The sequence below is a fragment of the Carcharhinus amblyrhynchos genome, chromosome 32, assembly GCF_965287045.1.
Source record: "Carcharhinus amblyrhynchos chromosome 32, sCarAmb.v2.hapA, whole genome shotgun sequence".
Lineage (NCBI taxonomy): Eukaryota > Metazoa > Chordata > Chondrichthyes > Carcharhiniformes > Carcharhinidae > Carcharhinus > Carcharhinus amblyrhynchos.
Genome location: NC_137355.1, coordinates 10,339,103 through 10,366,568, shown reverse-complemented (window position 1 = coordinate 10,366,568; position 27,466 = coordinate 10,339,103). Strand labels below are relative to the sequence as shown.

Genomic DNA, 27,466 nt, shown 5'->3' with positions numbered 1-27,466 from the left:
TTAGTATGGCCTAACCAGCACGTCTTTTGGACTGTGGCAGCAAACTAGAGCACCTGGAGGGAAACTCATGCAGACACAGAGAGAACGTGCAGACTCCGCACACATAGTGACCCAAGTCAGGAATCAAACCTGGGTCCTGGCGCTGAGAGGCGCAGCAAAGCTAACTACTGCGCCATATACCGCCCTATATTCTTCAGAATTTCTGCACTGAACATTTTTGACTGATATAATTTCAATTATGGGGTGTACAAATAAAGTATTTTTAAGTTAGCTCACCTCTCCATTTTTTCCAAATGAGATGGTCCTGGCCTCCATATCCAACACACATGTAATGTAGTCTCCTTGAGTAAAGCTAAAGAGAGTGAGTGTCTGTTCGCCATTGTGGTATAGATTCCCACTATAAGCCCTGTACAGCCACATGTCTGAGGTAGTTCGATGGTTGAAATCATGCACAGGCCAGCGAGATACTCCCACACAGGTACCTTCATTGCCTCGATTTTCTTTCACTATATAGAACTGGAAAACAATTTTTTTTTAAAACAGGTACTTGTTTGATACACCTTAACTATATCAAACTGAAAGGCACTTTATCAAACTGGAAACTCAAAGCTATCTGCTCCTTAAAAACAGGTTTATATATTCTGCATTTAATTATGGACATACCTTCCACTGATAACACCCAGAAGCGATTCCAGTTGATGCTAATCCATAGCCCTTTCCACCACTACCATGAGTAAGAACTTGTCCATTCTCCACCACACAACACTGAGTTTTCTCCGGATCAAAGGAAACCTCCTGGATCGGAAGATTTTCATCCTCTTCCTCTACTTCTCCCTGTTTCTATGGTAGTTGCAATAAGAAATAAAATATGTTTTCCTCAGTGAAATGCAACTGTACGTTCAACAGAAATCCACATGGTTCAATTTGTTTTTAAAAAAATCTAACAATTCACATAATTCATGTTATGCCAATATGTCAGACAGACAGAAAGGGGGCAGTGGTTAAAGTTTTAAATGGGTAACATGAACCAAACCCACCAGGGCAGCATAGCACCAGAGACCTGGGTTTGATTTTGGCCTCAGGTGACTGACTGTGTGGAGATTGCACATTCTCCCCATGTCTGCATGGTTTCCTCCGGATGCTCCGGTTTCCTCCCACAGTCCAAAGATGTGCTAGTTAGGTGCATTGGCCGTGCTAAATTCTCGCTCAGTGTACCTGAACGTGGCGACTAGGGGATTTTCACAGGAACTTCATTGCAGTGTTAATGTAAAGCTACTTGTGACTAATAAATAAACTTTAAAAATAAACTTTTAATGTGCCTCTTTCTGGTTTAACTGGGATGAGGCTGGATGAGTAAAGTGAGCTCAAGAGGTGGTTCAAATCGTATTGATTTAGATCGAGTGTCAGCTGCCCACACTTCCCCGACGCACAGAAACCTGGCAACTAAAAGTAGGCAATAACAATCTCCTATTCTTCTAACCCCTTTGTCTCCCTTACTTCTCCCCAGTAGCCCACTTTGCAGTCTCCCTTCTCCTCCCCCACCTTTCGTACTCTCCTCCCCTTCTCTCCACCCCTCTTGCCATCTTTCTTTGTTCTTCCCCATTTCTTTGTCTCCCTTTTTGCTCTCCCACCAATCTCGCAGTCTCCCTTTCTTCTGCACCCACCCCCTCCCATTTCCCTCCTCCTCCTTCTCCTCCATACCCATTACAGACTGACCTCACCCCCATGAAGACTCTATTTCTTACCTATTGCCTTATATCTATCTTGCCAGATGACCATCATCCTAGCGAGCCACCAGGAAAGCAAATTTAATTAAAAAATCTGAAAGGACAGCTGGTTAAACTTAGCAGGACTCTACCTTCTATGGGTGGCATGGTGGCAGAGTGGTTAGCATTTGCTGCCTCTCAGCACCAGAGACCTGGGTTCAATTCTTGATTTGAGTCACTGTGCAGAGTCTGCACACTCTCCGTGTCTGTGTGGGTTTCTTTTGGATGCTCCAGTTTCCTCCCAGAGTCCAAAGACGTGCTGGTTAAGTACATTGGCCATGCTAAATTCTCCCTCTGTACCTGAACAAGCGCTGGAGTGTGGCAACTAGGGGACAGTCACAGTAACTTCATTGCAGTATTAACGCAAGCCGACTTGTGACTAATAAATAAACTTTAAACAGTAGTTATTTCCCCTCATCTCAGTTGTAAATCTGCCACCCCTTAGTCTAAAAACAATGGCCTCCTATATAAAAGCAAAAAAAAACTGGGGATATTGGAATCTGAAACAAAACTACGAAAATGCTGGAAAATCTCAGCAGTTCTGAGAGCAACTGTGGAAATAGAATACAGCCAAAGTTTGGAGTCCGGAAGACACTATTCTCTCTCCACAGATGCTGTCAGACCTGCTGAGATTTTCCAGCATTTCCTGTGAACTCTTGTTCCAGATTGCCCTACCTCACCACTCTCTAACTTCCCCATCACTCCAGTCCACTTGCTGACTATTCTCAGGAAGTTAATGCTGTCGGTTCACATTCTGAGCCAACACTTCAGTCCAGTATTTCATTTTCAGAGGCATCGCACTGTTCTTTAATGCTGGTTTCTACTTAGATTCCATTAGATGGAATGAACAAGTGGTGCAATATCCTGTCCTGAACTTCTCAACCTCTAGGACCTCAGCTTTGTACTACACTGAGCATTCATTCATCCCACTGCACAGTGCCCAATCTGCAAGCGCCACCCATTTAATCCCATTCCCCCTTATCCTTTCCCCACATTTACTTGGTTAATGATCTTTTTGAGCTGGTTCTCATTTTGAAACGCAGTCTCATTTCTGCCACCCATTTGATTTGAAGAGCTGCTAATTAATTTGATAGCAGAGCAGTGAAGAGCCACCAGATTGTGTTCATTGAGAATACACAGGTCACGTTACCTGTAATTTTATTTCTTGCTCCTTCTCCTTTATTTGAATCATATGTTTTGCCTGAGCAATTGGCGCCTCCCACATGCAGTCAGAGATGAGCAAGAAAAGGTGTTCCACAACCTAGAAATATTAACTAAATTAGATGAAATGCACGACATGTGTACACAGCAAACAACAGCTGCAATCTCATTAATGCAGCACACTAAATAGGTCGTCCTGTATTTAAATGCTAAGCACATTTGTCTATTGCCAATATTAGGACGGCACGGTGGCAAAGTAATTAGCACTACTGCCCCTCAGCACCAGGGGCCTGGGTTTGATTCCTGGCTTGGGTCACTGTCTATGCAGAGTCTGCACACTCTCCCCACGTCTGCGTAAGTTTCCTATGGGTGTTCTGGTTTCCTCCCACAGTCTAAAAGACGTGCTGGTTAGGTACATTGGCCATGCTAAATTCTCCCTCAGCGTACTCGAACAGTAAGTCGTCTCACAACACCAGGTTAAAGTCCAACAGTTTATTTGATAGCACAAGCTTTTGGAGCACTGCTCTGTCAGGCGAGTAGAGTTGAGTTTACAAATAGCACATATATAGACAGACTCAGTTACAAGAGTTGGAATGCAAGTCTTAACAAGTAATCAAGTCTTTATAGACAGTATGATACGAGAGTGACCAAAGAGGCACCGGCGTGTGGCGACTAGGGGATTTTCACAGCAACCTTATTGCAGTTGCAATGTAAGCTACTTGTGACTAGCAAATAAGAAGATCTTTAGCTAGACAGATTTAGATACAAGCAGATTTATAGTCTTTCAGTACCTTGTAATGTGTAAAATATATAATTAGCACAAATTTTGTAACTGATGCTTCTTCTTTACCTGTATCATTTGATCATCTTCCACACTCGACTCACAGGCAGGCAACACCGCTTCCAGAACGTGGAGAGCAAGCAGCCTCGTTCTCAGGTTCCCAACCAGTGGCACACCTGCCCAACAAAAGACAACACAGCCATCAGATATCCCAGAACAGTATTAGATTTGTGGTTGATGTAGGGGGCTAATTAGGCTGATATAAACACAATCATAGGTTTATGAAGAACACTAACACTAACTGTCATAAAAGAGTGAATGACCTTCGGCTACGGAGAGTGCTCACAAGGGCTGTTATTGTAGAAGACAGCTCGATAGGAACAAGTATTTTCATTTAAAAATGTGTTTTGAATTTATGAAACGAATGTAGTTTGATTTTTAGGATTTTGTGAAGCTTCAGTCAATAACAAAATACAACAGGACTTGATGGGAAGAGGTATAGACAGAGCCTTCATTCCACATCTAACCAGCATGTTTTTCCAGACTATAGGAGGAAACCAAAGCACCCGGAGGAAACCCATGCAGACACGGGGAGAACATGCAGACTCTGCACAGACAGTGACTCAAGCCAGGAATCGAACCCGGGTCCCTGGCACTGTGAGGCAACAGTGCTAACCACTGTGCCACCATGCCGCTTTAATACTGGCGACAGACAAACGTGCTTAGCATTTCCTGAATGCAGTTATGTTATCAGCAGTGATTGAAAACAAGATGACTACCAATGCCAATTTGTTGAGTAGAGCTATACAGCTGAGCTGATAACACAAACTGAAGGCAGGCATAAGGGATTTCTCAGGGTCGGACAAGTCACGTGTGTTCAATTCGGTGGGAATCATTCCCCTATTTCACTGCCCAGCGTCTCATGTTGCTGGGCCACAGAAGGGAGCTAACATCTGTAATTAATGACAAACAGGATGGGTCAGGATGTGTACTGTTATTGGCTAGAGCTAATGACAGGATGATTATTGACTGATTTGTATTAATGTTTATTGGATAATGCCCACAGGAAAGGTGGGCGATGTGATTTCAGGAATGTATAACTGCCTTCCCAGGAACATTGTTATTTAGAGTGATACTGGTCTGCTCGCATTCTATACCTCGAGTACTGGGCTACTTTATATCATTCTCCCATTTGATCATTTGGTTAAATAGAGTCATGTCTTAAAATCAGTAGACTGCTTTTCCTGAGCCTTTGTATTAGCTTAAATTTAACAACACATAGCCTCGAGAGAAAGCCAATCAGCAACAGTGGGCATCACTATTCTCCAGAATGTAGCAGTATAGACATGCTGCATCAACATATTGGGTATAATACTACAGTCACATCAGCAGCTGGAATGTAATGGGCAGGGCATGTAGTTTGGTACAAGACAGCACGCATCAACTTGTTATGCATGCTCGCTAAAAGGCCACCTCACCAATGTTCCCTCTCCATATTAGGCTTGGTGCCAGTGTGAATTCAGAACTGTACATGTGTGACGTGCACCTGGCAAGGGTTTCACTTCTTTCATGACTTTGGGAGGTTACTTTTGCCTTCTCGAGGACCTTGCATAATTTCACTTAGAGTGCCAGCTGCAAAAACTGCACTAAGACTGGACAGGGGAGGCAAACGAATGCTGGAAGACAGTGGTATGGGGGGGGTGGGGCAAACATAAGAACATAAGAAATAGGAGCAGGAGTCGGCCATCTAGCACCTTGAGCCTGCCCTGCCATTCAATAAGATCATGGCTGATCTGTCGTGTCTCAGTTCCACATTCCTGCCCTCTCCCCATAACCCTTAATCCCCTGGCCTATCAACCTGCGTCTTAAAAATATTTAGCGAGGCAGCCTCCACCACCTCAACAGGCAGAGAATTCCAGAGATTCACCACCCTTTGAGTGAAGAAGTTCCTCCTCAACTCCGTTCTAAACCGCACCCCCCCCTTTATCTTGAGGCTGTGCCCTCTAGTCCTACTGTCCTTTGAGCGGGAAGAGCCTCCCCACCTCTATCCTATCCATCCCATTCAACATCTTATACGTCTCAATGAGATCTCCCCTCATTCTTCTAAACTCTAACTAGTACAAGCCTAGTTTATTCAGCCTCTCCTCATAGCTCAATCCCCTCAACTCCGGAATCAGCCTAGTAAACCTCCTCTGCACTCCCTCCAAGGCCAAAATATCTTTGCGTAATTGCAGCGACCAAAACCGCACACAGTACTCCAGCTGCGGCCTCACCAGTGCCCTATACAGCTGCAGCAAGACCTCCCTACTTTTATATTCAATCCCCCTCGCTATGAAGGCCAGCATCCCATTTGTCTTCCTGACTACCTGCTGCACCTGCAGGCTGGGTTTTTGCGACTCATGCACAAGGACCCCGAGGTCCCTCTGCACCGTCGCATGCTGCAGTTTTTCGCCATGTAAATCATAGTCCTTCCTACCATTATTCCTACCAAAGTGGACAAGCTCACATTTGCCAACACTAAATTCCATTTGCCAGTTCCTGGCCCATTCGCCCAGCCTATCTAGATCCTTCTGCAGACTCTCCACACCCTCCGCGCAATTTGCCGTTCCACCAATCTTGGTGTCATCAGCAAATTTCGACACCATACACTCGGTTCCCTCCTCCAGATCATCTATATAAATGGTGAATAGCTGAGGCCCCAGCACCAACCCCTGGGGCACTCCACTAGTCACCAAAGGCTGGACAGAAGAAGCAGGCTAAGTGCGGAAGGGGCGGGGTGGAGAATGTTTGAAGCGGAAACAGTGTCTGAGAGGGTGAAGTCGATGGTGGTTATGAAGGATGCACTCAGAGTACTGAGAAGAGAGATCAGTCACAGCCAAGGAGGGCAGTGCAGAGGGGAACCATTATAGGTTGCCATAGGGCCAAGAGGAGCAAGAGGCCGTAGGGTCTCTACAAGGTCAAGATGCTGGTGAACATGGTTTGCTGCAATGGCACGCATTGGCCCAACCACAAATGCATTGCTGACAGTATTCTTATCTAGAAATGAACAAAAGGCACACTTGTATATCCCAGGTTGTGGTTTTTCACATTTGCCAACTTCTCCAGTACCAGCTGCATCTGCAATGGTCCTGCATTGAGTGAATGACTGTCCAGAACCACCGACTCCATGTGTAACAGGAGGGCTGGCAGCTTTGTTTGTCCCACCATGAAACTCACCAAGCTTCTCGCAAATACATAATTCACGAGCTGTACAGCGGAAGGTAGTTCAGTGTTCAGCCGTCCGGCCACACAGCGGGAATCTTACTGTCATTCCTGCCTGCTGCCTCTCAGCTGGTCTCATCTCCAGAACAGAATCTGCAGGTGGCTTCGTGCAACACCTGAAAAATGGACTCTCTACATTGGCGGGTCTTTAAACCTAACGTAAAAACCTGCCATAGTGTGAACCGTTTTAACCCAGGCTGACAAAGGAAAGCCACTCACTACAAAGGATTATTTTAGCTCAAAAATAAAATGATTTTTTAGGAACTGAAAGGAGGATTTTATAACACTGTTTTGAGATTTAACCTAAAGCTTTTTGATGCCATGATGCCAGGCACCTTGATGTACAGCTTTTAACATGGTACATCAAGGTGCCTGGCATCATGCTCCAGACATCTTGTAAAAATTGCTCTGCAACTTTCAACATGTTTTTGTACACAATTCAGAACTAATGATCTAATCTGCAAATCTCCCTGAACAAATAGGAATTAACCTCAATGTGTTCAGACTGTGTATTACATCATACAATAGTATTCTCTAACTACAGGAGTATTTACCAACTTACTGCTTCTTAAAAAGATGTCTCGCGTCTGGTACACATGTGCCAAACACATTTTATAATGGATAGAAAATAACCTTTTAAAAATCTGAATCTAAACATTAAAATTTGCAAGAAATTTAAGAGTGTTGCCTGCGAAATATTCCATGCATAGACATCGACCAGTTTATCACATTTACTCAAGTGCTTTTACTTTACGAGGTAAAGGACTTAACTTTCCCCAGCTAGGCTAATTGCCTGAGAAATAGATACTACCCTGTCTGATGAAATCATAGAATCCTTACAGTACAGAAGGCGACTATTCAGCCCATCAAGCCTGTACTGATCACAATCCCATCCAGGCACTATTCCCATAACCCCACACATTTCTCTTGCTGGTCCCCCTGACACTAAGGGGCAATTTAGCATGGCCAATCAACCTAACCCGCACATCTTTGGAGTGTGGGAGGAAACCGGAGCACCCAGAGGAAACCCACACAGACACAGGGAGAATGTGCAAACTCCACACAGGCAGTGACCGAAGTCGGAATTGAACCCGGGTCCCTGGCGCTGTTAGGCAGCAGTGCTAACCACAATGCCATCAATTGGGCAGTTGGATTCAATTCACTGAGCTCACGGTGACAGATGAACTCAGGGCCCTCATAGCACACAGGTGGATCTTGCACATCCTCTTGCGTTGTCCCAGGTCACAGTAGGTTTAGTGAAATCTTCGTCAGGGCTTGTTTTAATTTGGAGACAGCCTACATATTCTGCTCTTTCCAATTCCACAGGGCCTTCTTTTTTTGAGTTCTGAGTGCGAGGTTTTGGTGGCGAAACTGTTACTCTGGTTCCTATAATATTGATGGTGTTGGGGGGGGAATTAACAGTGTAAATTAGGGTTACAAGAATAGGGCAGGGGTGGGATTGTGGTCGGTGCATACTCGATGGGCCAGGTGGCCTCCTTTTGCACTGTAGGGATTGTATGAAGATTCTATGAATATCCTACAAATCCTAAAAAAGGATCTGAGCGAACTTGCACCTTTGGGTAGGGGCGATTGGGCTATTGTTTGTATCCGTTTCCTTTGAATCTTGTGTTTGTTGTGGGTCACTATAATTCTCAAGTATGTGACTTGGGTCTTTATGAAAAGGAGCTGCAACCACCTACATTTGGACACTGACTATTGGAGCAGCCCAGGCTATCCGCTAAACTTCCCAATCGCATTATTAGACCACAGATTGCCCATGTGCCACGCCATGGCAGACCTGATAGTATCAAGTTTCAGAATTATGAAGGCTTAGTTAATTGTTGAGGAGTGTTGCAATGGGAGTTCCTTACCGGAAAAATACTTCTGAGCAGCTATATTAAGGAGCACCTCAGTCCATTTGGGCGAGGCCATTTTCGACTGAATGGCCTTTGAGGAAACAACTCTCCGCAGGAAAACGAGGAAGTCCCCCAGTTGCAGCTCTGCTGTGTGTTGCTTTCGAAGAATTGCTGGAAAAAAAAAATCAGAACAAGATTTCAATTAACTCAGACACTTTCAGGAAATTGAGAAAAATTTCTGGCATGGGAATCAAAGAATTATTTGATGTGGCAACAGGATAAAGAAATGAGATTGCGATGAATAACTCCCACCGGGCGGCACAGTGGTTAGCATTGCTGCCACATTGCGTCAGAGACCTGGATTCGATTCGAGTCTCGGGTCACTGTCTAAGTGCCGGGCAGTATGGTGGGAGAGGGGTTAGCACTGCTGCCTCACTGTAGGGACACAGGTTTGATTCCAGTCTCGGGTAACTATCTGTGCAAAGTCTGCAAGTTTTCCCTGTAGGTTTCCTCCAAGTGCTCCGGTTTCCTCCCACAGTCCAAAGATGTGCGGGTTAGATTGATTGCCACTTAATGTCAGGGGGACTAGCAGGGTAAATATGTGGGATTACGGGGAGGGGCCTGGGTGGGATTGTGGTTGGTGTGCAGACTTGATGGACTGAATGGCCTCCTTCTGCACTGTAGGAATACTGATTCTATCAGGCCTTCAAATGTGGTGCTAAATGACTTCCTTCTGTGCTTTTATGGTTGTACAAATTAAAATCAGCACTAAGTTAATGTTTTTTTTTAATCTTAGAAAAGTCTAAGGGCGTGATTTTCAGCCTACATCTGTCACCAGAGAGAACGATGACTTGGGTGAAAATTCAGAGATGATCGGGAAACACGATTTTCTCCATGCCTCACCGATGACATTGTTAGTTCATGCCCACAAACTGTTGGAAACTAATTTTAATGCATTGGCATTCATTTTAATACTAACCACCCTCCCACTGTATATTGACCTCTAGCCATAATTTCACATGTTGCTGAGGTTTACAACAGGTTCACGGAGATTCCTTGGGGATGGGAAGGTGAACATAGGCCCCTGGTGGGTGAAGGGAGGGACATGACCAGGCACTGCCCTCTGATAATGCTAAGCTGACATTATGCCAGGCTGTGCTCAGAGCAGATCCTAGTGGCAGCCTGATGGAAGAGAACTCATTTATTTGTGACATGGGGGCACATAGAATCACAGAACCCTACAGTGTAGAAAGAGGCCCTTCAGCTCATCGAGTCCGCACCGAACACAATCCCATCCAGGCCCTACCCCCATATCCCTACACATTATACCCACTAATCCCTCTAATTTACACATCCCTAGACATTAAGCGGCAATTTCTTAGCATGGCCAATCAACCTAACCGGCACATCTTTGGACTGTGGGAGGAAACCGGATTAACCAGAAGAAACCCATGCAGACACGAGGAGCATGTGCAAACTCCACACAGACAGTGACCCGAGCTGGGAATCGAACCCAGAACCCTGGAGCTGTGAAGCAGCAGTGCTAACCACTGTGCTACCGTGCCACCCACATGGCCAGGCACTGTCCCCTAACAGTGCCAGGTTGGCACAGTGCTAACTTGTGCCAAAGTTACAGGATCCGAGTGGGAGCCTGATGGAAGGGAACTCATTTATTTGTGATGCAGGACTGGGGATTGAGGTAGACAAAGTGCCAGAAGATTTGGCAAGAGAAACAGTAAGAAGTCTCACAAGGTGGGTGATGAAGGGGCAGCACTCAAAGTTGTGCTACCAAATAAACCTGTTGGACTTAACCTGGTGTTGAGAGACTACTTACAGTGCCTACCCAAGCACAATGCTGGCAACTCCACATCATCGAAGACTGCCAGGTTTCTTTCTGTCAGATCCTGACACACTGCCAGATTCCGCCCATAGTGTGAACATCTCTTATTGAAAAGAAGTAAGTCTGTAAGCCTAACCATCACACACTTACAAAAGAAGATCCACATGTACTTTAATCTCAGCTAGCTGAAGAGGGAGCAATTACACACTACACAAAAAGAATTTACTGGGACTGTGAAATCTGGAAAATCTCTCTCTCTACAGAATTTTTTATACTTTCTCTCAAACAAGCAAAAGAAAAGCTCCAAACCAAAATTCACAGACACGATGCAGGTGGGATACTGCAACCCGACAATCCCTCCATGTGCAACAGGAGATTTTTTTTTATTGGTGCTCTGAATTCTAGGAGAGTGCCAGCACCATAGCCTTTTTCTTCTATGCAACGCTCCACCTACAAGAGCAGCTCTTGATGCTATCAGCACCAAATGCAGGAGAGTTATCAGGCGTGATGAAAGGCAGCTTGGATCAATTATTTAAGGACTACATCAGAAGGCAGCTCTCAGAGGGTTGAAGTGGAAAATAATCCAACAGGGTCACATCTAAGTGCTGGAGTTGCCAGAATTAATTGCATAATCAGAACAAATGTCCCAGAATTTTAAACCAGAGGTATACCCATTGCAGATGCCCCATCATTATTTCCCCCACCCCAACCCTCATTTCAACCTATGATGCAAGATAGGTTTCACTACCTTTTAAATCTTTGGTGTCCTCAGTCTCACCAGTCTCATCTAATTTGTTTTCTCCATCTCCATGCAAGGGCGTTAGCTGTACGCCAGCCTGAGAGAGTAGGTTCTTCAGCTGACTGCACAGCAAGTCCAAGAGAGACTGAACAACCTTCGGGCTCAGCTTGTCTGCATAGGTTCTGTAGAGAAAGAATAAAGCATGCATATTTGAACTACTGAACGAAAGGTTATTCTGGTCTTAAATGATTTGGTGCAATACTTTGCCATACCCTGGGTTTAACCCATAGCCTGTGCTGAAGGTCATTACAGGGGGATGATTTGAGAAGGGCAAGTAGAAAGAGGAAAGTCAAAGAAAAAAAGAAAAAAATCCAAGGTGCTACTCCGCTGCATAGGAGAACGTCTAGCCGTTCAGTGAGAAATTGAATAGAATTAACTACGGTTTCAGAGGCTCTGGATTGAACAAAGACCAAAAAGTTGTGGAGTGTGGAAGGATTCTGCCAGCCTGTTGCACTGCGTGACATCCGTGATGTCTGTTTAATGGGCTCCCCGCTGGGAGGCACAGCGTCCGTCCATTTCCAGTGTCGCAGATCAGTGTCGGAATACATAATTACCAGACAAAAATGTATCATGTATCTCGTTTGTTTTTATAAAGGATTAAGCACTTGAGAAGATATAAAAGTTTTGAATGGGATTTCATGAATGGTAGTTTTGTTTTTAAATATAGCAAGGCTGTAATAGATACTTAGACCTTTATTTTATTTCATCTCAGTATGACTCCCAAGATCTGCCCTTGGTGGATACCAAATGATTGGGCATAGAGAGCGTAAAAGGGAAAGTGTGGTCGGTGGCTCGACATGAATTTGCATTAAGATGGCATAGGAAATACAAGGCATCATGGAGGTTGGTGGCATGAGCTATCTTGGAGGTATCATGAGGAGTGCGTGGGGTGTAGGCTACAGGGCCTAAAATCTAATGAAACAACTGGGATGGAGTCCCAGATAATCAAGGGGACCTTTTAAACAGCTCACCTTGGCACTGCCTGTGGTTGCCTCCGTTCTATGTCCCAGGGTAACCAAGCACTTTCTGGCAAGGTGGGTTTGCCAAGTTAGGAAATTTCCTGACTCCAGCTATCTGCCCCGATACTGAAGATCCAGCCCACTGAAGGGAAACTTACACTACAGACATTTGAAATTTTGTTTTGTAAAATTGGGTTAGGTAGTCATTCCAAATAATGCTGTGGCTTTATGAACACCGATTGACAGTAGGCTAGGTCACACCTTCTTGGTTCAATGTAATTGTGGTATCGTTGTGTCCAAATGGTTATTGATAGAAAACCAAAAATAACATGTTCTCACCCAGTGGTGATGGCTAGGATCTGAAGCAATCTAGTGCTGGCAACCTTCAAAGCAGTGCTGAGCTGTGAAATGCCTGGCTTTTGTATCAATTGCAGTGGCTGTCCCAGCATTGTATCAGTGCCACATAACTGGGATAGGACGTTCAACAAACCACTGGAGATTGCCAGAGACACATCCACCGGCTGGTATCGAACACTCAGTGCAAATACTGTGACCAGCAAAAGGCGTTGTTGGGCTCCTGTAAACAGGAACAAAAGCAAAAATGATGTATTTTAAATAATGCAATGATAACCGGCAGTTTTTAAATATTACAATTTAAATATTACATTTTGCAATCGCAGAAGGTATAATGCCTATCCCTTTATTTCTTCTATGCTTACCATCCAAGGTCCAAAACAATCATTCCAGGTTAAGCAGCATTTCACTTGCACCTCTTTCAATTTGGTCTATTGCATTCGCTGCTCCCAATGTGGTCTCCTCTATATTGGAGAGACCAAGCATAGACTGGGTGATCACTTCGCTGAGAGCCTTTGGTCTGTGTGCAATCAGGACCCTGCTCTTCCAGTTGCTTGCCATTTTAATACATGATCCTGCTCCCATGCCCACATGTCTGTCCTTGGCCTGCTGCAATGTTCCAGTGAAGCTCGATGCAAACTAGAGGAACAGCATCTCATCTTCTGGCTAGGCACTTTACAGCCTTCCCGCCTCAACACTGAATTCGACAACTTCAGATGATTTGCTCTACCCCACCTTAGCCCCTTTTGTTTCATTCTATTTAATTCTTTTACTGTTCTTTATCTTTTATTTCTTTATTGTCTTTCTTCATTTTACTCTTTTCCCTTACCCCCACCCCCCCCACCACCTTTGCTTCTCCTTTTCTAAATCTTATCTCTGTTCCGTTCCACCACCATCACCACCGCCACCCCCCCCCCCCCAACTTCTCTGTAGACAGCTGTTAACTGGTTTCCCTGGTATCTGTGGCTATGACGCATGTTTCATTCCCTCACCCTGCAGTATAAATATCTCCCACTTTCTATGCCTTTTAGCTTTGACAAAAGGTTGCCTGGACTCGAAACATCAGCTTTTTTCTCTTCTTATAAATGCTGCCAGACCTGCTGAGGTTTTCCAGCATTTTCTCTTTTGGTTTAAATATTACAATATTTGCAATCTACATACTGCAAAAATTGTAAACAGTGTAATGCACAAGTTCATCATTGGAGGCATTCTACACAGGAAATTAAGACTAGCAGCAGAGTGCAAGTGATACGGAGTTGGTGTATAGATGATTGGACCAAAGTCTGCAAACACTTTTCAGCAGCTATTCAGAAGACACAAAAAGGTACAAAGAAAGCAATCACCCAGCTGATCCACATCTCTCTTTCTGGCCTTGTATTGGCTGAAGTTGTAACTTTATATGCTATTAAGTTGTTCTCAGTGTTGCAATAGAGGATGCATTATTCTCTACCAACAGAGAAATAATGGGGCAGCACAGTGGTTAGCACTGCTGCCTCAAAGCGCCAGGGATCCAGGTTTGACTTCCGGCTTGGGTGACTGCACATCGCCCCATGTCTGCATGAGTTTCCTTTGGTTGTTCCAGTTTCCTCCCACAGTTTGAAAGATGTGCTGATTGAGTATGCTACAATTCTCCTTTACTGTACCCAAACAGACACCGGAGTGCAGCGACTAGGGGATTTTCACAGTAACCTCACTGCAGTGTTAATGTAAGCCTCTTGTGACACTAATAAATATACTTAAAAAAAGCTATAGCCACAACGTGCCAAGGCAGAACAGAGTGAAGGAGACCAGCCTGCTGGGTTTGACAGCTTGGACGAGGGGCTGGTAGGGATGGATGGATTTTGCATGGGGGCTCCCCCTCTCCCACATGCAGCCAACCCTAAAGATGATTCCCCCCCCTTTTGTGCCTACCACCCCTCCTCCCTCTCTCCATCTTCATGGTCATTATGGAAAAACGGCCAGCCAAAGCACCTGGACTCAGCTGAAGTCCGGAATCTAACTTCAGGTCTTCTTGGCACTGCTTGCAGTTTCAGCAGTGGCCACTAGCATATTTTGGCGCTCCTGGGATGGAAAAATGCCAGCCAAATCAGATGGGCTAACTGTTCTGAAGGAAAGGACTTCCTGCCCTATTTCTGACAGAATCCCGCATCCAACTAATTAAACTTCTCCCATTGTAATATTATTGCGGGTCAGCCACATTTAAAGCTGGCACTTCAACTGAAGGGATAGGGACTATGTCTCTATCCACCTTGTAAATTTTACCTCATTGAGTTGTTGCTGTGAGCTACAGGGAAACTCAGCAAAGAGATAAGACCAGACAATGTGGAAGGAACTGATTGTGCAGTGTTTGCAAACCATTGCTTCATGAGATGAAGGTTTGGGACCCAGGCAATTGTGTAGAAGCAACAAACAAACGTACTGAATGAGCAAGAGGAAAAGGCAGAGCAGCCACAACACAGATGGTGAAAAAAATATCAGAGTGAATGGTCCTGGAAGAAAAAAGGGAACAAAGAGATGGGAACATCTGCTAGATAATGAGGTGGTGGAACTGGGCTGGTAGTCAATGACAAGAGGGGCCAAATATTGTCTGACAGTGCAGAATGAGGCCATTTAGCCCATCAGGTCTGCACTGACTCCCTGCCAGAATATCTTACCCAGGCTTTATCTCTGTAGTCCCACACATTTACCATGGCTAATGCACTTAACCTACTACAGGGCAACTTAGCCTGCCTGATCAACTCAAGCTGCACATATTTGGACTGTGCAGAAGCAGGGGGAATGTGTAGAGGAGAAGAAACCAGAGAACACAGGAAGCCCACACAGACATGGGAAGTATTTGTAAACAACAGGACAGTCACCCAAGGATGGAACTGAACCCTGGTCCTTGGCACTGTGAGACAGCAGTGCTAACCACTACGCCATCGAGCCACCCACTGCCCCACTCTCCCACAGCTCTGTATCAATCCCCAAACTAATCCCACTGTCCCACTCTCTCCCCATAGCCCTGTACCATAAGTCCATAAGACATAGCAGCAGAATTAAGCCATTCAGCCCCATCAAGTCTGCCCAGCCATTCAATTGTGGCTAATATTTTTCTCATCCCCCCCATAACCCCTTCTTAATCAAGGACCTATCTATCTCTGTCTTAAAAAACACTGACTGGCCTCCACGGCCTTCTGCAGCAAAGAGTTCCACAGATTCACCACTCTCTGGCTGAAGAAATTCCTCATCTCTGTTTTAAAGGATCGTTCCTTTAGCCTGAGGTTGGGCCCTCTGGTTCTAGTTTTCCTGCTAGTGGAAATATCCTCTCCACGTCCGCTCTTTCCAGGCCTTGCACTTTCCTTTAAGTTTCAATAAGATCCCCCCTCATCCTTCTAAACTCCAACGAGTAGACCCAGAATCCACAACTGTTGCTCATACAACAAGCTCTTCATTCCAGGAATCATTCTTGTGAACCTCCTCTGAACCCTTTCCAAGGCCAGCATATTCTTCCTTAGATACAGGGCCCAAAATTGCTCACAATGCTCCAACTGGGGAATGACCAGAGTCTTATACAGCTTCAGTACATCCCTGCTCTCATATTCTAGCTGTTTCATCATGAATGCTCACATCACATTTGTCTTCCTAACTGCCAACTGAACCTGTGCGTTAACCTTAAGAGAATCTTGAACAAGGACTCTCGAGTCCCTTTGTGTTTCTGATTTCCTAAGCATTTCCTCATTTTGAAAATTGTCTATGCCTCCACTCCTCCTTCCAAAATGCATTATCTTACAATGTGGAAAAGTGTATTTTATCTGCCATTTCTTTGCCCACTCTCTAAACCTGTCCAAGTCCTTCTGCAGCCACCACCACCCCCCCCCCCCACTGCTTCCTAATACTACCTATCCCTCTACACATCTTTGTATCAGCTGCAAACTTAGCAACAATGTCTTCAGTTCCTTCCTCCAAATCATTAACATATATTGTGAAAAGTTATGGTCCCAGCACCAATCCCTGAGGCACACCAGAAGTCACTGACTGCCATCCTGAAAAAGACCTCTTTATCCCCATTCTCTGCCTTCTCCAGTCAGCCAATCTTTTATCCATGCCAGGATCTTACCCTTAACACCATGGGCTCTTAACTTATTTAAGAAGTCTCCTATGCAGTACCTTGTCAAAAGGCCTTCTGGAAATCTAAATAAATAACTTCCATTGGTTTTCTTTTATCTAACTTTCTTGTTACCTCCTCAAAGATCGCTAAGACTTGTCAGACATGACCTCCCCTTGACGAAGCCGTGCTGACTCAGTTCTATTTTATCACTCACTTCTAAGCATTCCACGGACTCATCTTTAATAATGGAATCTAAAATCTTGCCAATGATTGAAGTCAAGCTAATCAGCTTATAAATTTCCCACCTGATGCCTCCTCCCTTCTTAAACAGCAGTGTTACATTTGCTGCTTTCCACTCATGTGGGACCCTCCCTGCCTCCAGTGGTTCCCGAAAGATCACCACCAATGCCTCCACAATTTCCTTAGCTATCTCTTTTAGAACCCCTGGGGTATAATCCAACCAGTCCAGGTGATTTATCCACCTTCAGACCTTTCAGTTTCCCCAGAACCTTCTCCTTAATGATGGCCACCACATTTCTGTGCCCCGACTCTCCTGGAGCTCTGGCATCCCACTGGTGTCTTCCGTCATGAAGAATGATGCAAAGTAACTGTCCAATTCCTCTGCCATTTCTTTGTTTCCTATTATTTCTTCTCCAGCCTCATTTTCCAGTGGTCCAAAGGCTATTTTTGCCTCTCTCTTACCTTTTGTATACTGAAAAAGAAAACTCTTCCTATCTTCTTTCATATTACTAGCTGGCTTACACTCATTTTATCTTCTCCCCGCGCCCCCCTTATTGCTTTTTCAGTTGTCCTCTGATCGCTTTTAAAGACGCCCCAATCCTCTGGCTTCCCACTAATCGTTGCTACTTTGTATGGTTTTTCTTTTGCTTTTATGCTATCCTTGATTTCCCTCATCAGGGAAAGATGCCTCATCCTCCCCTTTGCATGCTTCCTCCTCCTTGGGATGAATTTATGTTGTGCTTTCCGAATAACCCCCAAAAACACCTGCCATTGCTGTTCCACTCTCTTCCCTGCTAGGCTCCCTTTCCAATCAACTCTGGCCACCTCCTCCCTCACGTCTTTGCAGTTGGCTTCCCCCAAAGTAATCGCACTGCCCTGCTCTCTCCCCATACTCCTGTATCAATCCTAAATTATTCCTGATAAGTGTAAAATATTGCGGACGTTGGAACCTGAAACAGTTCCGATGAAGGGTCAGGTAGACCCGAAACATTTGCTCTACCAGTTCTGGTCAGAGGAACGGGGACGGCAGTAACTGTGATTAAGAGCACCAAGCAAAAAATATCTGGAGTTAAGAATCTACAGATGACCACAAAACTATTGTCGAATAAACCCATCTAGTTCACTTACATCCTTTAGGGAAGGAAACCTACAATCCTTACCTGGTCTGGTCTACATGTGACACCAGAGCCACTGCAATGTGATTGACTCTCTACGGCCCTTGGGCAACTAGGGATGGGTAATAAACGCAGCTCAGCAATTTTTTTTATTCATTTGTGGGACATAGATATTAATTTGGTCTTTTTCTTCACCCTATCTGCAATATGATAGTTTGCATCCTCACTTTTCTTTCTCTCCTATAAGAACATAAGAAATAGGAGCAGGAGTAGGCCATCCAGCCCTTCGAGCCTGCCCCGCCATTCAATAAGATCATGGCTGATCTGTTGTGTCTCAGTTCCACATTCCCGCCCTCTCCCCATAACCCTTAATCCCCTCGCTTATCAAAAACCCATCAACCCGCATCTTAAAAAATATTTAGCGAGGCAGCCTCCACCACCTCAACGGGCAGAGAATTCCAGAGATTCACCACCCTTTGAGTAAAAAAGTTCCTCCTCAACTCCGTTCTAAACCACCCCCCCTTTATCTTGAGGCTGTGCCCCCTAGTCCTACTGTCCTTTCTGAGCGGGAAGAGCCTCTCCACCTCTATCCTATCCATCCCATTCATCATCTTATACATCTCAATGAGATCTTCCCTCATTCTTCTAAACTCTAACGAGTACAAGCCTAGTTTATTCAGCCTCTCCTCATAGCTTAACCCCCTCAACTCCAGTATCAGCCTAGTAAACCTCCTCTGCACTCCCTCCAAGGCCAAAATATCCCTACGTAAGTACAGCGACCAAAACTGCACACAGTACTCCAGCTGCGGCCTCACCAATGCCCTATACAGCTGCAGCAAGACCTCCCTACTTTTATATTCAATCCCCCTCGCGACGAAGGCCAGCATCCCATTCGCCTTCCTGACCACCTGCTGCACCTGCAGGCTGGGTTTTTGCGACTCATGCACAAGGACCCCGAGGTCCCTCTGCACCGTCGCATGCTGCAGTTTTTCGCCACGTAAGTAACAGTCCTTCCTACCATTATTCCTACCAAAGTGGACCGCCTCGCACTTGCCAACACTAAATTCCATTTGCCATTTCCTGGCCCATTCGCCCAGCCTATCTAGATCCTTCTGCAGACTCTCCACACCCTCCGCGCAATTTGCCGTTCCACCAATCTTGGTGTCATCAGCAAATTTCGACACCATACACTCGGTTCCCTCCTCCAGATCATCTATATAAATGGTAAATAGCTGAGGCCCCAGCACCGACCCCTGGGGCACTCCACTAGTCACCAACTGCCTATGCACTCTATGAACAATACATTTTTGTCTGTTTAGTGCGCAAGTAGTAATACTTTTCACTGTATCCCAATATACATGTAACAAATCAAATCAAGGGACTGCACGGACATGACTGACCTCTTGTGATGTAAGATGATGTACAGTTCAACACACTTCAAATTACTACAGACATTTGAAACTAAAAGAAAGCTTGGAATGCTGAATTCTCACACAAACACATTTTACTCACTGACTATCAGAAGCAAGTTAATATTCAGATATATTTCCTTGGGAACACAGCTAACTGGTATCTGCATACACAAATCATCAAAGGTGGCAGGGCAGGTTGTGGAACTCAGTTTTTTTTTTAAACTTTAAAAGCTCTTTTGGACTTCAGATATAGAGTTAGAATAGGAACATCCTATAGGAAATGAGGAATTGGAAATATTTCTGTATCCTAAAATGACTCTTTCAGTGCAGCAACAATGAAATGCAGTTGTTAGTTTTTTGACAGGGTTCCTAGTAGAATAGTTGAGGAGAACAGAACCAACATTCTATTGCAGACAGTATTAACAAGTGCATGGCACAATATATTTACACTATTAATCTTATTTGCATTTAGTTTTTGACATATTTTAAATAAATGGCAACATACAAGATGAAGGAAAGTGAAAGGCGGTAACACCTGACTCTTTCTAAAGTGCACGTCAATGTCTCAAATCATCCCGTTTCAATGCAACACTCTAGCGCCTTACCAACGTGGTGTTTGTTTGCTTGCAAAGCCCGTTCGAGGGTGGCAGATAGTTGTTGGTAGATCTTGTGAACTGCACCCTGGATATCCATCTGAATGTTTCTCTTGGCAGCCCGGATGCCATCCTAAATGATCAAATTAACAAATGTTTAATCTTGCTTGTTCCGTGATCTTCTTCAAGTTAGTACCACAAAATCATTTATCAACCCTAGAGGGTTTAGCATCTCATCTGAAAGACGCACTCTCAACAGAGTAGCGGCACTCTCTCAATCTACTGCATGGGCAATGATAAGCCTTTGGAATAGCACTCTAAACAGTAATCTTATGCCTCAGAAGAATAAAAGAGTGCTTTCAACAACCGTGGCTGACATAAACTAAATTAAAATTTATCAAATAAGTTGAGTTTAAGTTTATTTATTAGTGTCATAATTAGGCTTACATTAACACTGAATGAAGCTACTGTGAAATTCCCCTAGTCGCCACACTCCTGCACATGCTTGGGTACACTGAAGGAGAATTTAGCACGGCTAATGCACCTAACCAGCATGTCTTTCGGAATGTGGGAGGAAACCGCAGCACCCGGAGGAAACCCACACAGACACAGGGAGAAAGTGCAAATGTCACACAGATAGTGACCCATGCTGGGAATCGAACCTGGATCCCTGGCGCTATGTATTTATTAGTCACAAGTAAGGCTTACATTAATGCTGCAATGAAGTTACTGTGAAATCCCCCTAGTCGCCACGCTCCAGCACCTGTTCAGGTCAATGCACCTAACCAGCATGTCTTTCAGACTGTGGGAGGAAGCCAAGCACCAGGAGGAAACCCATGCCAACACAGGGAGAATGTGCAAACTTCACACAGACAGTGACCCCAAGCTGAGAATTGACCCTGGGTCCCTGGTGCTGAGAGGCAGCAGTGCTAACTGTGCCACGATGCCTTAACCATTTGTATGTCTGTTCTGCCATTCACACATTCTGTTCACTTAATGGACACTTTTAGAACCTCTCACAGCTCTCTTTATCCTCATTTACATTCTCTTTGTCCTGTTGTTACACACCCCCATTCTCATAGTATAAATCTGTTCTTTTTTTTTGCTCTTAGTTCTGACAAAGGGGGGGGTCATCCAGACTTGAAATATTGGCTCTATTCTCTCTCCACAGATGCTGTTGGACTGAGAGATTTTCCAGCATTTTTTGCTTCAGATTGCAGCAACTGGAGAATTTTGCTTTATTCATCAATATAAATTTTAGAACTGAGGAAAAAAAAGAACTTATTTGTAGTTATTTACAACTGGTTAAGTGTCTAATAAAGTATGTAGTGTTTTTGTATGGGGCTTTTCCATGGGTCAGCCCAGTCTTTTAAAGCAGCATTCTTAAAATAGAAAGTAATTCAATAAACTGGAACCTTCGCGTAAATTAGCAGACACTGTTTCAGATTATTCTCAGTCACTCTCTAATTTGATGATGATATTTGGCACATACCTGATAGTGGTGCAGTTGGACACTTTCGCCTTTGATTCCCGCATTTCCAACTGTGCCCAGGCCAAAGCATCCTGCTAGGAATTGTAACCTGACTGAAGTAAGCAAGGAAGCAGAGTGGAACCATGAAGCCAGGCAATTATTCCCTGCTAACTGGCTGCCCTTTTCTTCCATTCCAGAAAGCAACACCAGGATTTGATGAAGTGCTGCCAGACGCAGCTAATGAAAAAAAATGGACATCAAGCATCACTTGCACAGCTTCACACTCATTTAATACTTCACATCAATGGTTGAAATTAATATTAAAGTTGGCTTCCTGACCTCTGCAAAAAGAAATTAAAAGCTAATCACCCAACGTGCTAGTATTTATTCTCTATGCACATAACAAGTTGTGAAGAAATCTTTCTAACCTGCTCCAAATAGCTATATCCCTTCATCCCACTGTCCCTCAACTGCCTCTCCAATGACTTTTTAAAAAATTATTTTTATTCATTTGTGGGACATGTGTGACGTTGACTGGCCAGCTGAAGGTGATGAATGGGGTGCCAATCAAACTGGCTGCTTTGTCCTGAATGGAGTCAAGCTTCTTAAACATCGTTGGAGCTGCATCTCCAGATAAGTGGACAGTATATGCCATATGGATGATGGAAGAAGTTGGGGTGCTCACTAATGATTGCACAGCGTTTGATCCCATTTTCAACTCTGAAGCCCAAGACCGGGACAATATTCTGACTTGGGCTAAGTAGCACCACTACCACAAAAATTGCAGGCAATGGCCATCTGCAACAATGCAGTGTTTAGGCAGCTCCTCTCAATGGCATCATGATTGCTGAAACCACCATCAACAGCCTTGCAGTCATGACTGATCAGAAACTTAACTCAACCAGGGCTGTACAACTGCTTATTCAGTACAGGCTGATTATTGTGTGTGCATCACTTCCTGACTTCTCAAAGCCTTTCCACCAACAGGGTACAAGGAGTGCCACTCATCTGATGAAGGAGCAACGCTCCAGAAACTCATGCTACCAAATAAACCTGTTGGACTTTAACCTGGTGTTGAGACTGCTTACCAAATCAAGGATGCGATGGAAAACTGTTCACTCCTCTGGATGAGTGCAGCTGTAACACTCAAAAAGCTCGACACCATCCAGGATAAAACACCTTGATGCAATGTGTACTCTCAACAAAATGCAGTGCAGTAATTTGCCAAGGTTTTATGGTGGCACCTCCCGAGATCTAGGATCTCTCCTTCCTAGGAGCATATGGGCAGCATGCATTCGGGTACAACACTACCTTCCAAATCACGCTCCATCGGACTTAAAAAAATAGTCATTCCCGCATGATTATGGAGTCAAAAATCAAGGATCTTCATATCTAACAGCATCATGGAAGTACCTTCACCGCACAGACTGAAGATGTTTAAAGTGGTAGCTCACCACTACTTTCTCCAGGTCAATTAGTATGGTTAATTGCTTTGCCAGCAATTCCCAAGTATTATAAATTGATTAAAAGTACGCTGACCTAGAAGTTAAACCCATATTGACCAGTAAGGAGTCTGCTTCTAAATTTGGATGATTTATCATCCAAAATATTGGGCAAGGACAAACAAGAAGCACCTTCCCCCTACCAGCAACAAAAGATCAGTGACTTATCCAGCAGGGGTGATAATATTCTCAACCCCGTATTAACATAATAAGCCTCCCACCAACCTCCACAAAATCACTGTCACCAAGTCCAATCCCATCTCCCAAATACTTCTGACCCCACAAAATCACTAATCATTTCCAATCCATGAACCATGGCCTGAACCCTTACTGATGAGCTAGGCCCTGAACCTTGAGTGTCTGAAATGGTTATCTAGCAACTATTACCATAAATAATCAAGCATCTTTTGTTTAGGTGGGTAGGTCAGGGCCTTTCATGCGTCAGCGCAGACTCGATGGGCTGAAGGAGCTCTTCTGTACTGTGGTATTCAGTGATTTTTAAACTATTATAGAAGAAACCAAAAACGCCTGATTTTTTTTTTCTGAACAAAAAGCACTGTGGATTTGGCAAAAGTGTAAAAGCAAAATAACCTGTAAAGAGCGAACCACATTTTATGCGCCAGACTTCATCCAATAAACCCAGGTATAAATCCAATGAAACATTTTTTTCTTTGTTGCTCATTTAGAAAGATGTTTGCTTAAAAATTGCAGTGTGGCAGTTAGAGGAATGGTATTTAAATTGGAGGGGGAGCAGGGGAGTGGGGGGAAATGATCAGGCAGGAAAATACACTCCCTCATGGGTTAATTTGGTGAAGGAGGGTGGACTTCCCATTCAGATGCCAATCAGGGCTCTTAAGTGAGAGAAAATGCCAACTGAGGGCCTTGCCTCAGACACTTTCATTCAAACAGTGGCAGGAAGGGGAAAATCACCATTCAGGGAGGCAGGCATTTCCCTCATTGTCAGGCACTCAATGCCAGATTGGTGGACCCAGCAATAGGAAAGTGAGAGGCTACAGAGTCATCCTACTGCACTTTCTCCCAACACCATCTCCCATTTCACTGGTGACCTCCCTCCAGGTACACGGTACATACTCTTGCAACTCGGCCAACGTTGTCTACCTAATACGCTGCAAGAAAGGATGTCCCGAACCATGGTACATTGGGGAGACCATGCAGACGCTACGACAACGTATGAATGAACATCGCTCGACAATCACCAGGCAAGACTGTTCCCTTCCTGTTGGCAAACACTTCAGCGGTCACGGGCATTTGGCCTCTGACCGTCGGATAAGCATTCTCCAAGGCGGCCTTCAGGACACACGACAGCGTAGAGTCGCTGAGCAGAGACTGATAGCCAAATTCCGCACACGAGGGTGGTCTCAACAGGGATCTTGGGTTCATGTCGCACTATCTGTAACCCCATGACTTGCCTGGGTTTGCAAAACCTCACTTACTGTACTGTCTGGAGACAATACACATCTCTTTAACCTGTGCTCAATGCTCCTTCCACTCACATTGATGGCCTCTTTAAGACTTGAATAGCAGGTCAGTTGTAAAGACTTGCATTCTAATCAGTAATCTGTATACTGTCTGTGCTGTTATATGCTCTGTCTGAGGCCACAACTCTCCATTCACCTGACAAAGAGGCAAACCTCGAAAGCTTGTGTGAGTTTATTATCACATAAATCGGTTGGACTTAAATCTGGTGTTGTCAGACTTCTTACTGTGGCCTCCCTCCACCACATTCAATTCTTCCTCAAGTCCATATAGAGCTTTTAGAGTCAGACACAGAAAGAGGCCCTTTGGCCCATCATGTCTGTAGCAGCCATCAAGCACCTATTTATTCTAATCTTATTTTCCAGCACTTTGTCAGTAGACTTGTGCACTGTGGTGTTTCAAGATCTAAATGCTTCTTAAATATTATGAGGATTCCTGCCTCTATCACATGTAAAGCGTGACTGACTCCATTTGGTGGCTACCGTGGCTTCTTTTAAAGAGTTATTTTCTCACTTTTGTGTTTTTAACTGATTAAAGCATTTTTAATTGAACCTATGACAATCTATTCGTGGACTGTTACCACAAAGCTATCATAAGGATGGAGGTGAAGGATTTTAATCTGTCTACACTTCCTGCTGCCTTGGAAAAGCAGCCAATATAATCAAGGACCCCACTCACCCCGGATTTTCTCTCTTCCGCCTTCTTCAATCGGGAAATAGATACAAACATCTGAGGTCACATACCAACTGACTCAAGAGCAGCTTCTTCCCTGCTGCCATTAGACTTTTGAGTGAATCTACTTCACATTCAGTCGATCTTTCTCTACACCCTAGCTAAGACTGTAACATTATATTCTACACTGTCTCTTTTCCTTCTCTATAAATGGATGCCGTGTCACACAAGAAATAATACTTTTCACTATATCCAATACATGTGGCAGTAATAAATCAAATCATTTCATATTGAGGGTAGGAAGGAAGCTCAGTGGCTAATTATAAATTTTAGCACATCCTGGTAATGTCTCAAAGAAATTATGAAATAATGAGCTGTGAAGATTGTCTGATTAATTTAGTGACAAACATCAACTAAACAAGTAGACAATTTAGAGAAAGATGGCGGTACAGTGCTAATGTCACTGAACTAGTAACCGAGAGGCCAAGGCTAAAACTCTAGGGATCAAAGAATCTCCACAGTGCAGGAGGCTGTCATTCAACCTATCGAGTCTGCACCGACACCAATCCCACCCAGGTCCTATCCCCACTTAGCTATCTTGTTAATACCTCTAGGACACTGAGGGTTAAATTAGCATGTCCGATCAACCTAACCCACACATCTTTGCACTGCAGGAGGAAACCGGAGCATCTGGAGGAAACCCATGTAGACTCCGGGAGAATGTACAAACTCGACACAGACAGTGACCCAAGCTGGGAATCAAACTTGAATCCCTAGAGTTGTGAGGCAGCTGAAAATGTAGTTGACTGGGCTGAATACAGGCAAGAACACCCATTGCTTACCTCAGACCTAAGTTGCTGCTGCTCCATGGCAATGAGGATGGCTTGGGGGTTGGAGGACATGTTTTCTTCAGGCTCCTTAAAACCTGGGGAAGTTCCCACACCCCCACTCACAAAGCTAACAATGTTTTCAATGAATGTGTGGATCCCAAGGGACTGATTCAAATCAAAATCCAACACGTTGTACCAGGGGGAAGCAGTACCATAGGGCCGATCTCTGCTGTGCTTCAGCCGTGTCCAGGTTGCTCTCAGTGAATCTGTTGGGCTATAAGGAGGTCCTGTGACATATGCAACAATGGGAGGAAGACAAAATAAGCAAAGATGTTTACATGGAAGAACACAGTCAATATAAGCTCTTAACTATTTATAGTGTAACAAGCAAACTGAAAAGAAAAAGTCATGCATAAAGCAGATTTAAATAAAAATGGCAGAATCTTTTATTCCAAATGAAACTATATTAGGGAGAAAAAGGGGGAATTACTGGCCATCTGGTCTTGGAAGGATACCAGCTAAAGATTTTATGTTTTTTTTTGAGCGGGGGGGAGCTGGAGGAGTGCTATTGTACAAGCTCATTGCAAACCTAAGCAAAATACAAGTGAACTTCAACCATAAACCGTAAAGCCTAGTCATTACATTGCTTAAGCTGCGATTTTTCTGCCGAGGCAAAGCAGTACCAACATGATTAACCATCCATCCTACTGGCCCAACAATCATGGTGCATAGCAGATGGAACAAACCAATGCTGCTACAATCAAGGGATAGTACAGACTGTACATGGTGTAATATACGTGGGCAAGCTTTAAGCTTCAAAAAAAAAGGTTAAACATGCCATCGTTTACTTGCTTGCAGCTCCTCTTGTTTCTGGGACTCAACTGGCCAACAAGGAGTAAACACACTACCACATAAAATCAGAAGACAAAAGGAGACATTTGATACAACACATGCTTGGAAAGTCTACGTGTGAAGCAGCTGAGAGTGCTGTGGGCATTAAATAACCAAGAGAAATTCTGTTCATCCATTCGAAGATTGCCCACCAACAGTTCAAGCTATCTGGAGTAACACTACTGCCCTGCCATACTAAGTAATATTTCTCAGGCAGTTTTTACACTGATCATTCTTGCATAGCTACTTGCAAGCATCAAATAATTTGAAGATGTATTAAAATAGCACGAAACTAAATTTAAGCTTGTTAAGCAGTGAAGCATTTGACAGTTTACACAGACCAAAGTGTACTTTTTCCACACTGCACACAAAGTAT

The 27,466-nt window shown here is 44.2% G+C and overlaps 1 protein-coding gene across 8 annotated transcripts in view; it reads right to left on the bottom strand.

Annotated features, from left to right (window-relative positions):
• The window catches only part of herc1 (HECT and RLD domain containing E3 ubiquitin protein ligase family member 1), a 234,496-nt gene that overhangs the window by 103,109 nt on the left and 103,921 nt on the right, over positions 1-27,466 (bottom strand). For all 8 annotated transcript variants that reach the window (XM_080216228.1, XM_080216235.1, XM_080216232.1 and 5 more), the window contains exons 26-35: positions 26,212-26,486; positions 21,720-21,935; positions 20,240-20,360; positions 12,763-13,000; positions 11,414-11,586; positions 8,841-8,996; positions 3,778-3,884; positions 2,917-3,027; positions 664-840; positions 277-516 (exon numbers count right to left, since the gene is read on the bottom strand). In XM_080216228.1, the coding sequence (XP_080072354.1) occupies positions 277-516; positions 664-840; positions 2,917-3,027; positions 3,778-3,884; positions 8,841-8,996; positions 11,414-11,586; positions 12,763-13,000; positions 20,240-20,360; positions 21,720-21,935; positions 26,212-26,486 (1,814 nt within the window). The remainder of the gene's footprint in view (positions 1-276; positions 517-663; positions 841-2,916; positions 3,028-3,777; positions 3,885-8,840; positions 8,997-11,413; positions 11,587-12,762; positions 13,001-20,239; positions 20,361-21,719; positions 21,936-26,211; positions 26,487-27,466) is intronic.